Source organism: Sceloporus occidentalis, unplaced genomic scaffold (assembly GCF_023333645.1).
Source record: "Sceloporus occidentalis isolate IW3139 unplaced genomic scaffold, rSceOcc1.0.p SCAF_6, whole genome shotgun sequence".
Taxonomy (NCBI): domain Eukaryota; kingdom Metazoa; phylum Chordata; class Lepidosauria; order Squamata; family Phrynosomatidae; genus Sceloporus; species Sceloporus occidentalis.
In genome coordinates, this window is record NW_028316986.1 from 51,095,930 (window position 1) to 51,109,786 (window position 13,857).

Sequence of the window (13,857 nt, forward strand, 5' to 3'; positions counted from 1 at the left end):
TGTACATTCTAGACTTTTTTTTAAAAAAATGCGTGAATCTTTCCTTTTACATACCTTGATGAATATAACAAGGGGGAATCTATAACCAGAATAATTATTTCCAACTCATGAAGGAGGACTTTGTATTTCAGGATTCACTTCGCTCCTACTACTAGGTAATGTTGTAAATTTGGCTAAACCACTGCTGAACCATGCCCTGGTAAACCAGACAAGAACCAACGCTAGACTGAATTGCTGCCACTTCAGTGTTAAAGATTATAGATATGACAGTTCCGCCCCCCAAAATTATGTATTTTTTTTTTACAGTCAAGTGATTTAAATGTCAAAACACAGCTTGGTGAATACAGTGAGCCCTCCATATCCACTGATTTTTTAATCCATAGATTCAAGCATCCACGGATTGATTATATATATATATATATATATATATATATATATATATATATATTCAGACAAGCAAACCTTGACTTTGCTATTTTATATAAGGGACACCATTTTACCATGCCATTGTATTTAATGGGTCTTGAGCATCCACACCTATTTGGTATCCACAGTGGCTCCTAGCACCAAACTTCAGCGGATAACAAGGGCCCACTGTAGTTTAATGGTGTAAGAAAGACATTTGGACTTTATCAATTCTAAGAGAGAACTTCACAGGTGGGTATCAAAAACACTGTAAACCCCTAAAAGAATCAGAGGACAATGGAAGACTAGATGGTGGTATGTAACAGGCAGCTTAGAATTGTTTAAAAATAAATAAATAAACACTATGTTCAGTGTAACCCAAGGTTTGCTGAAGTATAAAAAACTCTTTAAGAAAAGACAAAATTGAGAGGGCAGTTCAGATGCCAATTATTTTAAATGTACAGTAACCATGGAATTTTTGCACTCTTTTTAGTGCAACTCTGGGGAATCCAACATTATATTATACAGGGCACTTTGCCACATCTCGGCAAGAAAGAAATGAGATCTGTCTCTTTCTCTTCAAAATATGGAAATATGGAAGAGGCAATACAAATGGCATTGGAATTAGCTTGGAAAAGAAGACAGTAACATTCCACCAACATCCATCATGCTATCCTGGACCATTATCATTTCATAGCCTCTATTAGCCTTTGCTGTGTCAAGTGCAAGCCCTGGGCACTTTATCCTGTTTATAATTGCTGATGAACAGTAATAAGGCCTCTATGCCTCAGCTCCTGCATGTTCCACTTCAGTGCCCACCTATTAGGTAATAACTTTTATTTACAGCCTTGCTTGATGTGCTGTTCTGTTAGGACAACTCAGAACTGAGCAAGGTAAAAAAAAGGAGGGGGGGGTCATTAATGGCACTGTCACTCCAGGATGTACAGCACACCTTTGTTCTATCACAACACACCTTCCAGTGAAAAGGCCGAAAGATAGCTGGATTTGTAACATAGTGTCCTCCACCAGTCAAACACTGAAGATCTTCTTAAAGAGCACTTTAAAGGTCAACTCAACAACAAAACTCTCTCCAAGTTGTTTTTATAATAAAAAGTGTCACTAACCGTTTTTACATTTTTATCACTGCAGAGCAATGGAATATTAATTAATGGTAGGACTAAAGTTTTTGTCCTTGCTGGACACATTATGCGTAATAAAAATATGAGCACTGAAGAGGAGGCTTAAACACAGAACCAAACCAAATCCAATAAACTAGTCACAGGATTTGGTATTTCCACTACACTTACTTCTACCACTCACAATGAACAATAAGTTGAGAAGCATTTAAAGTTGTTCATCTCCTCCCCCATCTTGCAAAATAAAACCTTCCAGTTAACAGCTGACTACTGTGGACTTATGTGATATACTTAAAATCTACATAAAATACAGGATGCCCGTGCCATACGTGGACTTGACGTCATGTGGATGACGAGCCCCCATTAAACGAGTGGCGTGCCCGTGGCATGTGCACAGTGCACTGCACAGGACGGCACCACCATTGAAAACAACAGGACTTGAGGTCCTGTGGTATTTCTTTTATGCGTGTGTGTGTGTGTGTGTGTGTGTGTGTCTGGAACCTACCCCCTGCAAAAATTGAGGGTCCACTGTAGTATGTTTCAATTAGAGTAGACCCACTAAATAAATGGAGCTTACATAAATGCAGACATACCAAGCTTCCATTGCTATGCAGTGAATCTACTCTAATTAGGAATAATAATGAAATGTTGGTCACAGAATATATTGGCCTGTTACAGACTGCCAAAATAAAGCTGCTTCGGGTCTCTTTGGAGATATGCTGTTTAAATGATGCATGCATCCTAAGGATCCGGAAGCTGTACCAAAGCTGCACTCCAGCGCTTCGGAATGGAGTGTGGCTTTGGTGCGACCTCCGGACTCTTAGGACCCATGCATCATTTAAATAGCATACCTGCAAAGAGACCCGAAGCAGCTTTATTTTGGCAGTCTGTAACAGGCCATTGTGGTTTTAAGAGGAAGACTATTTCACCTCCTAAAATAGGCAATGAAAAGCCATTGCTCTTAAAGAAAAACAGGCTTGATAGCAGTTCTTCCAAATGGAAAAGAAAAAAGAAAAAAAGGGTGGAATTTTTCCTTCCAATAAGAGGAGTGTAATGCACTTCCCATTGTAACTCCCTCTACTGATAATTTGCTTTTCTCCTTGTAGGTCTATAGTTTTGTGATTATACCAAATGCTCATATTTTCAAATGCATACTTTTAAAACATCAAATACACATATGACCTCTGTTTTTACGCAGTGCAAACAAACCTGTGGGAATCACTATTATGAAATAAATTAGCCAACTCAGTTTTTAAAAGAGAAACTAACGAATGAAGTGTGTGTGTGTGTGTGTGTATTGCAATATTCAGTATAAACATTTTGTTTATGTAAATTATGAGGGACATCTGTTCTAGAGGAGATGGTGGTAGAGGTGGAAGAAAGAGCTGTAAATGGAATTCTCTTCCTCTATGACTGATACTAGACTTTTAATTGCAGGAAATGAACTCTAATTCATCACAGCAGCATATCTTTAAGCCAGTGATATATCAAGGTTCATGCAGCTACCAAGACTGTCAGAACTGTTAGTTCATGTTGTAACATTTATGCATAATAAATGTGTAACCGATTTACACAAAATGGATATGATTACTTTGTTGTTTTGTGCCTTTTGGTTGTTTCCAACTTATGACAAGCCTAAGGTGAACCTATCACAGAGTTTTCTGGGCAATGTTGTTCAGAGTGCTTTTGCCATTGTCATCCTCTGAGGCTGAGAGAGATTGACTCACCCATATTTCTATAGCTGAGCACGGATTCAAACTTTGGTCCCACAGTCCTGAGCCAACACCCAAACCACTACACCACACTGCCTCTTGATCGGACTACTATAACATGATAAAATTTTGCATTCCCTTGATACTCTGGGGTGGGCTGGCAACTTGAGGCTTCCTGTGCTAATGACTGGAAACCTTAAACTAGAACAGAATATTTCTTTTTGGTAGAAGGTGGGAAATGGGAACATATTCAGTATATTCTGTAACAATATTGTTTACCAGTATACTCCTGGCCACAATTCAAAGTGCTGGCATTTCAAGCCCTTTGTGACTGAGATCCACATACCTAAGGAAGTATTTCTTCTCACTGTCTATGCTCTCTGGGATGTTATCTGCTTTATGCATAAAAATGGAGATCATCCAAGAGATCTCATGAATGAAAAACACATGTTTCAAGATGTCTGGGTGATGTTTTACTCTTAAAAAGCTCTGTGCATTTTAGTCAATTAATATATTAATAATAATAATACGTTTTATTTATAAACCGCTATTCCAATTAGATCATAGCGGTGTACAAAAAAGATCAATACACAGAGCAACACAAAATACAATAAACAATATACAATACATAGTTAAAACCACTAAAACATTACACATTAAAACCACTAAAACAAGACCAGGCCAGCTAAAATACTTGAAGATATTGTACATTATAGGGGAAGGATCGCATTAACAAGGGACGTCGGGGAAGGCATGGTGAAATAAAAAGGTCTTCGATCTCTTTTTAAAGAGGTCTAGGGAGGTGGCGGCGCGGAGTTCCTTGGGAAGGGTGTTCCAGATCCCAGGTGCCGAGATAGAAAAAGCTCTCTGTGAGGTAGACACATATCTAGACAAAGGGATCCTCAGCAAATTCTTCCCAGATGACCGGAGTGTGCGGGGTGGACTATATGGGGAGAGGCAGTCCTCCAAGTACCCTGGGCCCAAGCCATTTAGGGCTTTATAGGTGATAACCAACACCTTGTATTGTGCCCGGAAGCGAACTGGCACAGCCTTCTTCAGGGGCCTTTAACTACGTGTCAACGCTGAGAGGTTTGTAAATAAGTGATTACAAGTTGGACTTCCCCATAATAACTTCAGGGCTATGAAATGTCCTGCTTGATGAGCTGGAGCTTTGCAGTGAATTTGTGAAATATACTTTCTTTGCAAGTCTTATTGTTGCTCAATGGACTGTACTCTTGTGCTACTAATTCCACATTTCTTAACAGTAGCTTCTAATTGCTTTATTATGTTGACATACCCTGAGAACGAGAGGTGGAATTGAAAGATGTTGGGCATATTTTGGATGCAAAAACCCTGGGTTGCTTTGGCTTTCTATGTAACCAACTGTCATGAATCATTCATTCAGAGTGATAACTCACAAAAGCTTGATTCTCAATACACAACCTTTAAAAATATTGGTCCCTCCTTCAATATGTAGCCTAATAACGTGTTAAAAAATAAATATAATAAAAATAAAGATTACCTGACTCACAGGATCTTTTGGTTGCTGTAGTTAAGGAGACATGAGCTGTATCTGTGCGTGGCCCACCTGAGAACAGAACACAGACAGCCAAATCACTTTTCTATTTCTATACTGATAATCAAGAACAGGCTTACATCCCGTATGTGTGCAACTAACGTAAACTTGTGTAAGACACACTTTAAGTGCCAATGTGGTGTAGTGGTTTGAGAATTTGGAGACTATGGAGACAAGGGTTCAAATCCAGACTTGGCCATGGAAATCCACTGAGTGACCTTGGGCAAGTCACACTCTCTCATCCTCAGAGGAAGCCAAGGGCACATCCCTCTAAACAAATCTTGGCAAGAAAATCCTGTGATAGTTCATTTTAAGGTTAACGTAGGTTGGACTTGAAGGCATCCAACAACAACAACAACAAGGCAGACAGCTATAATATAAGGAGCAGAAAATGTTTTAACAGGAGTTCTCTATTCCTACACCAACCATTCAATACATTGGCTAGCAGCCAAATAATAATCAAATTTAGTTCTGTGACTTGAAGACACTTTTTGACATCTCTCAATCAGTTACCCCCATGTTAAATAGTAAACTGTTTTTCTCAAGAGGATGCCAGTTGTGCAGTTTGTATAACAGTACTGCAAGGAATCAGCTTTGAGAAGAAAGCAAATGAAAAACTGTATTGGACTATCAGTATGTAAAGGGATCTTGTAGCACCTTTGAGACTAACTAAAAGAGAGAAGTTGGTAGCATGAGCTGTTGTAGACTTGAGTCTACTTTCTCAGGTGCATGGGTTAGAGTAAAAAGTCCTTGTTAAAACTGAACTTGTCACCTCATCTCCACAATCACAAAGTTTTACATTCCTATGGGCATTCTTGCACAAAAACTACTTATATAGGTCCATGCCTGGACATGCCACTCTACACCATGCACCTGAGGAAGTAAACTCAAGTCTACAAAAGCTCATGCTAACAACGGCCCAGGACAGATGGGTGCAATGGGGAGCCATCGTCACGTGTCAGGGGCTGCGCTTCCAGATGCCCCTCATCCGTAACGAGGGCGTCAAATGGCAGCGCCCTGTACAGATGGGTGCTGCCATTGACGCAACGGACGCTTAGCGTCCGCACATCATGATGCTATTGTGACATCGCGAGTGCACCATTGGTACACTGCAACATCACAATCGCGCACCGCAAAAGTGTTTTTTTGCTGCGCGAGGAAGCTGCGTAGTTTTACGCTGCAGCTTCCTTGCGCAGCAGAACAAAGCGCGGGCAGACCGCTCTTTTTAGGCGGTCTGTACCCCACCAACTTCTCTTTTTCAGTTAGTCTCAAAGGTGCTACAAGATGCCTTTCCATACTGATTTTCCAGACTATGTGGAAAAAGACGGCGATGTCTTTGAATTCTACAGGACTAGTTCTATAGCCCTTATGTGAACTCATACAGATCATAAGATCACACAATTGTAAACAAATACTAGAAAGTGAAAAACCATTTTTAACCAAAATATTATATTCAGATTTTATCAAGTCACTTTTAAAAAAATCAAATTCATAAAAAATATCTAATACTGATGATACCATACTAATTACTAATAGAAAGCAATTGTTACACTGACATTCAAGAGGGTAGCCTAATTTCTTTAAAAACTGACAGTTAAAAATCTTGTAAAGGATTACATATTGTTCAGGTGTCAGTAAAATATACCAAAACAAGCCATCATATTTATATGTTGTATGCATTCAAGTTGTTTCCAACTTATAGTGAACCTAAGGCAAAATTATCATGGAGAAGGGGCTTCTTGGCAAGATTTATTCAGAGGGGGTTTGCCATTGTCTTCCTTTGATGCTGACTGGGTGTGACTTGCCCAAAGTCACCCAGTGGGTGTCCATGCCAAGCAGGGATTTGAACCATTGTCTCCAGAGTCCTTTGTTGTTTTTGTTGTTGTGTGCCTTCAAGTCATTTCCAACTTATGGCAACTGTAAGGCGAACTTATCATGGGGTTTTCTTGGCAGGTTTCTTCTGAGGTTTGCCATGGCTATCCTCTAAGGTTGAGAGATTGTGACTTGCTCAAGTTCACTCAGTGGGTTTATATGGTCGAGCTGGAATTCGAACCCTGGTCTCCAGAATCCTAATCCAACTCTCAAACCACTACACCATGTTGGTTCTGTTGGACAAAGCCCTAGTCCAACACTAAAGCCACTACACCATCCTGGCCCTCATTTATATATGCAAACATCAAATACATAAACAATGTACTTATTAAAACCAACATTACCTATGCAAAGTAAACTGGCTATTAGTTGCTGGTAATAGTTTTACACTGCGTAACAGCCTTAGACACGCATCACAGAACAATTCTCTGTAGAGCTTTTTTAATCAACCACTTAATAATTATTTAATATATTTCAATAAGGCATACATCTGAGCACTTAAACTAAAATGAATTCACAGCAAATGTGATTGGAAATACTAGTGCACTGCAGTTTTGATAAAAGGATTGTTATAATGAAATAACCTACAGTTAGGTCATTGAGGTAAAAGGTAAATATCAGAGATTCAACAACAGGATGTAAAAACAAGTAAAGAAAATAGATGGTAAAAACAGGTCTCTTGATATGTGGGTGGGCCTATGCAGTTATTATTTGTGCTTGGTATACACACACACACACACACACACACACACACACACACACACACACACAGAGAGAGAGAGAGAGAGAGAGAAGTCAGCAGAGTTAACAACAGGCAAATCGTCATGACACAATATGACAAACTCTGAATTTCATGAATGAGCTGCTTGCTAGTCCACACTTGCCTCTTTCTGAAGCAAGAACCATTAAACAAATGAGCTTTATCATGTTCTATGAACATAGGCAGGTACCCTTCTCTAGTTTGTTTCTCTTCTAACAAACCAAGACACAAACCAAATGGGGGAGGGAACAAATTCTTTTCCTGAAAATGAAAGAAACCAGAGAAAGGTAGTGTCTTGCATTTGCAGAAAACAACAATGGAGCAAAATTCTGCGGGTTGTTTAGCTCTCCCCACAGCAAATGGGAGTTACTGAGAAGTCAGAATTCCTAGGGATTCCTGGTTTGTTGTGTTGTGTGGCTTGATCATTGTAAGAGTGTGATCTATAAACCAGGAAGTTTCAAATTCAAGTATCACAACAGCCATTATAGACGTCAGTTACTATTCTCTGAATTCCCTACTTGTAACATATTTTTTCTTATCCTACAGGATAAGCAGACATTCTGTGCAATCTTAACCACCATGTGATATACACTTTCTTTCCAAGATGCTCCCAAACACAACATGCACAACACACTTCTCATGAGGAAATGCCTCAACATAATTTATTCCCACTGCCACCTCACTAGTGAACACCAGTCTTCATATACTAGAGCTAAATATTGTATTAGAAATGATAGCAAGAAGAGCCGTTTCCAAATATAACACATATGGTACCTTATTGCATTTGGTAAGATACTGATTTTGTAGCCCTCCAAAGAATTCATTAACACTTTAAAATACAATTTTAACAGACTTTCCCCACCCCACAGATCAATGTGATGCTTAACAGCATGAAATGAAAAACAGTAATCACAGTGAATCCCTTTTATAAGCATCACAGTAGTTGTTATTTCTTGCTCACAGTTTTGAAGCTTACTTGAATTATAAAGAAATGAGAATGAGATGCTTGCTAGATTAACCAATGTAGTTTAATTTCAAGAAATGCTGTCTCTTATATTTTTGTACTACCTTAAGAAATGTTTAAATAGGGTGATATGAGATTGTTCATAGAAGTTAATCATAACAATTGTTTTTATGTATTTAATCTTCATCAGTAAATCAAGATACAATGATTTATTCAGAAATACAGAGCATGGGGGAGATACAAAATATGGTACAAATAATCCTAAGGGTATTTTTCAGTAGCTGTGTTATCCTGCTGCTGCAAAAACAACACAGAGGTGCCATACTCTTGTGGCACCTCAAAGACTAACAAATTTATTTTAGTATAAACTTTCATAGCAACTGTTCATTCCAAGAAATGAACAGAAATGTTAGCTTAAATTGATAGATTTACATATACAGGAATGAATGGGTGGAAACAGTAAATTGAGGAAATTTAAGTGCAAAAGTAAGACAATTATAATTACCTTAACTGCCAATCTAAAGCTTCTTCTAAAGCCACTTCAACCTTTTTGAAATAAAATATATATAAAACTATAGATAGCATTTTAATTCATTTTGTCATTAATTTTTACAAAATGTATCCTCCTGTTGGGGAGGATAGAGGAGGAATTTTAATTTATATGAAGCTATATTTCCCCTAAATAATATTATTTGGAAACAGGTATTGAATGAAATAGGTATAATTGCACTCCAGGATATTAACAATGGTGGCAGTTTACTATTACTTCCACATATGCTTGTGTATAGGTCAACCTCATGCATAAGTCAAGGGTAAGTTTTGGGGCCAAAAACTTGGGTTTATATGACCCATGTATACGTCAAGCGTAAAATTTAAGGACATGTAACCATGGATGTAAAGGATGTCCTATTCTCTCATCTTGCATCTTTCTAGCCTAGCTGCCCCCTCTGGAGGCAACTGGGTCGCAAAGAGACTTGGGAAGAGAGAGCTCACTCTTCTTGTATCTTCTTGCCCAGCTGCCCTCTCTGGAACCAACTAGGTTGGGAAGAGGCTTGAGGAGTGAACGATTGCTGTCCCTGCCATCTTGGTAATGTATTGACTCGTATATACGTCAACCCAGGTTTTTTGGGTCATTTTTGCAGTATAACTGTTTTTATTTATACACAAGTATATAGGGTAGATATCTTTATAAACAGCAATGAACACCAGGACCTAAATACTCTATAAAGACACCAGATCTCATCTGACCTTGGAAGCTAGGAAGGATCAATTGTGGTTGATCCTCAGATACGAGGCAGCCAATGAATACCAGTTGTGGTAGAAAAGAACTGGCAAAACCACTACTGAGTATTCCTTGCCTAAGAAATCCCTATAAAATTAATGGGGTCACAATAAGTTTACAAGCGACTTAAAGGCGCTTTCTCATGATTCTACGTACAAAAACACACACAGAGTATTCTTGCAACATAAAAACCTTACATCTATTTTATTAGCATTGGCCAGAATGATTATACAGTGGGCCCTTGGTATCCGCAGACTTGACATCCGTGGATTTAGGCATCCGCAGCCAGCAAGCTGTCCGTTGTCCCCAACTGTGGCACAGCTATGTGTACGCATTGCCATTGGGGACGGAACATGAGGTCCCTGTGGGGGGAGGTCCAGAATGGATTCCCCGCAGATACCGAGGTCCCATTTTATACAGGCTGAATATCTCTTATCCAAAAATTTAAAATTCTTTTCCTGGGTAGCTGAGACAGTGACACCTTTGCTTTCTCATGGTTTTAAGTACTAAAACTGTTCCATGGACAAAATTATTAAAAATATTTATATAAAATTACCTTCAGGCTATGTGTATAAGGTGGATATGAAACATCAATGAATTTCATGTTTAGCCTTCGGTCCCATCTTCATGATCTCTCATTATATTTATGCAAATATTCTGAAATCCAAAACGCTTCTGGTACTAAGCATTTCAGATAAGGGATACTCAACTAGTAGATAAGGGATGGAAACATAGCATGGTGGATGCTATGAGATATGGCATTAAAATAGCTAAGTTTCCTCCCCCCCCCCCCCAATTTTTAGCATAATTATTAGAAATATTTGTTATGGGATTCCTGATACTTTACTTTTTGGAAAATGAAAATTCAGGATCATTCACTGGGGAAAAAAGAAAATGTTTATTCTGCTAGAAAAATGATACCATCTTTGATAAGAGGTTTTTCTTTCTTAAAAAATCAGTTGGCCCTCCATATCCATGGTTTCTGTATCCATGGTTTCAGCCAAAAATGGTTTGAAACTATTCACACACAAATAAAAAAATAAATCCAAAAAGCAAATCTTGATTTTACCATTTTATATAAAGAGCACTATTTTAGTATACTACTGAATATAATGGGACTTGAATGGATTTTGGTATCCACAGGTGGTCCTAGAACCAAACCAAATGGTTCACTGTAAACTGTTTACATATGGTGACATATTTGTGTTTATTTTTGTGTTGGCATTGAAAATAAACTAATGAATTTAAAACAACAACAATGACAACTTCCATTCACAAAAAGCATGGTGGGTATGACGTAGACATCACTGCACTGATGAGCTGTAACTCAACCAGTGTGATTAAAAAAAAACCCTTTGTTCAGGTAGCAACTTTCCTAAAGAATATTTCTGTCACTTGGGAAGAGGAATAATAACAATAAAAAACCTTTTGGCTACCATAGTAAACTCCTAGGTATCATGAATGTAATCATATGAACAGATTCACTATGAGCAGAACTGTTCTGTTACTACACTGTGCAAGGATCAAACTGAACAATATGACTGCAAATACAGTGGACCCTTGTTATACGCTGGGGTTTGGTTCCAAGATCCCCCGTGTATAACAAAATCTGTGTATGCTCAAGTCCTATTAAATATAATGACATAGCAAAAAGGTGTCCCTAATAAAAAATGGAACATCAAGGTAAATTTATACTTTTTTGGAACATTTTCAAACCGTGTATGCTTGAATCCGTGTATAAAAAATCCGTGTATAAGAAGGGCCGACTGTAATGACAAATGTTTTCAGTTAAATGTTTTTAGTCATATATTCTGAAACTGAAGATTAAAGTAATTAAAGAGAGTCAGGACAGCCACTTGAAGAAGTAATTTACTTTGAAGTACCACTAGAATATATAAGAGTATACGTATGTTATATGATGAGCATTTACAAAATCTGATTTTATATTTTACTCAAAAAGGACAGGAGCATCATTTCTTTTACAATTCATGCAAGATATTGTCTGAGCTGAATGCATGATGAATTGGATATATGATGATTATGAAATACTAAAGTACACTATCATTGAGCATCAGTGGAACACACTAGTGTTGTGGAAAAAACAATAACCTGAACTTCACACTTTATTCTAGAGTAAAATATTGCAATCATAGATTTAAGCAGCAAAGTATATCCAGGGCTAGTAATGCAGAATTTCAGTACATGTTTGTTTGCACTTTACTATTAATAACTGTAATAAAGAATTGCTTTATGCATTGTCTGATTTAGATTTCACAAGAAACAGTGACCGAAACATTACAGGCAGCAGTATTTCAAGAAATTACTTTTACTTCTACTTAGAAATCAGCTGCTTGCATGAAACTTTTCCAAACTGGTTTAACATACCTGCTCGCCTGCTGAAGTACCTCACTGACAGATAGAAGCTGCTGTATGATCAACAATTCTCTTACATAAACCTACAGTTTTGGACAGTTCTGAGTAGCCAACTGACCCAGAATGAATCATTTTGCTATGTGACAGTCATCCATTTCCTTTTTAGAGCATCTGCTTTTATATAGTACACACTATCCAATTATCAGAGGACTGACATTTTGCAAACTTACTGTATAAACTTACATATAAATTTAGACGGTTTAGTAAAAAATGGACAAAAAAACCAAAAACAAAACTGAGTCGACTTATCCACAGGTTAAATGTAGGTGTTGTACTTTAATTCTTGTCAAAAAAGGAACCATCCCCTGGTGAAAGGTCTCTCATCCATCTAGCCTTAGGGTGAGCACAAACAGTTATATCTGTTGGAATTCTGTAAGTTCTTTGGCATTGTTTTCCTTTGTTAATAATAATAATAATAATAATAATAATAATAATAATAATAATAATTTTTTATTTATATACCGCCTTTCCAAAGATCAAGGCGGTTTAACAACATAGTTAAAAACATCCACAATACAATTAAAAACCGACAATAAAAACAGAATAAAACACAGTTACATTTTCCCCAAAGAAATAAAAATCTCAAGCCAGCTTCCAATGCTGTTGAGAGGTGAGGGGGGAGTTTGTATGGAGAGAGGCGGTCCTTCAAGTACCCTTCATTACATGCCCCCCACGTTTAACCTTGACTAATCATATAAAAATTCATAATTTTGGCCCTAAAATTTGCTCTCAATTTATGCATGAGGTTAACTTATAGTCGAGTATATAAGGTAATCTCAGCAAGTCTCCCAATATTATAGAGGGAAATCTGTTCCATCTGTTATCCTAATTTTTTGAACAAAATAAAAAAAATTGTTACCAACAATCTGCACCTCTTAAAGAAAGTTACTTTTTGAGAAGAATGGTAATGCTTGAAGAAAACCAAGTTCTAAGCTAGTGCTCTATGGGATTTTCACAATTACATTTGGAGATGTTAGTGTTATACTAAAGATTCAATTCCCATGACTATCACTGTAAGTGAGCTGTGATGACAAATCATCTTGTGTAGATGACCACTTAAGAATGAATGCTGGTATTGTTTCCAAGTCTAGTATAAGGAGACCTTTCGGGTGGTGTAGTGAAAAAAAAAAGATTTCTGAATGCTTTCAGTAAAAGGCCAATCTACATCAATTATTGACTGGTAAGAAAAAAAAAGTTGTCATACGATCAGCTACAAACTCAGACAGAGAAACACACATTTTGCCATCAACCCTTCGTAACTTTGCATACAGATTAACAAAAAAGTAACTTTTTGTAAGTTATTGCACTTCCATATTTCCCTCTTAATTAACATGACATTTACATAATACCACAATTAATTTTCAACGACAGGCACTGTGGACTAATTAGAAATGCATCTTCCTTTATTAAATACGTTGACAATTTCATTCCCACCATAATCTCCTTGATGAGTTTACCTTTGCAGGATTAGACATACTGATATACCAAACTTCACATTCAGATAAAATTCTAGCTATTCAAATTAAAAGTAAAGCATCTGTAGCTACATTAATAAAAGCTTCTCTGAGCATTATTTTTGCTGTGATATATCTCCACAAGCGAATTTATGCAATTAGTTTCCTTGCCTTTGTTCATACTAACACAATATACCCCCCCCCCAAAAAAAAAACAAATGCTTCAGCAGACCTCTCTTACAAATTTGCAAAAAACTTTCCAA

The 13,857-nt window shown here is 37.4% G+C and overlaps 1 protein-coding gene across 4 annotated transcripts in view; it reads right to left on the reverse strand.

The window, feature by feature from the left end:
• Positions 1–13,857, reverse strand: part of ZFAND3 (zinc finger AN1-type containing 3) — a 173,046-nt gene that overhangs the window by 35,197 nt on the left and 123,992 nt on the right. For 2 of the 4 annotated variants that reach the window (XM_089529602.1, XM_089529600.1), the window contains one exon: positions 4,785–4,841. In XM_089529602.1, coding sequence (XP_089385728.1) covers positions 4,785–4,841 — 57 coding nt within the window. Of the gene's footprint in view, positions 1–4,775; positions 4,842–13,857 lie in introns of all 4 variants that reach the window. The other 2 variants (XM_089529601.1, XM_089529599.1) reach the window with 1 other exon arrangement.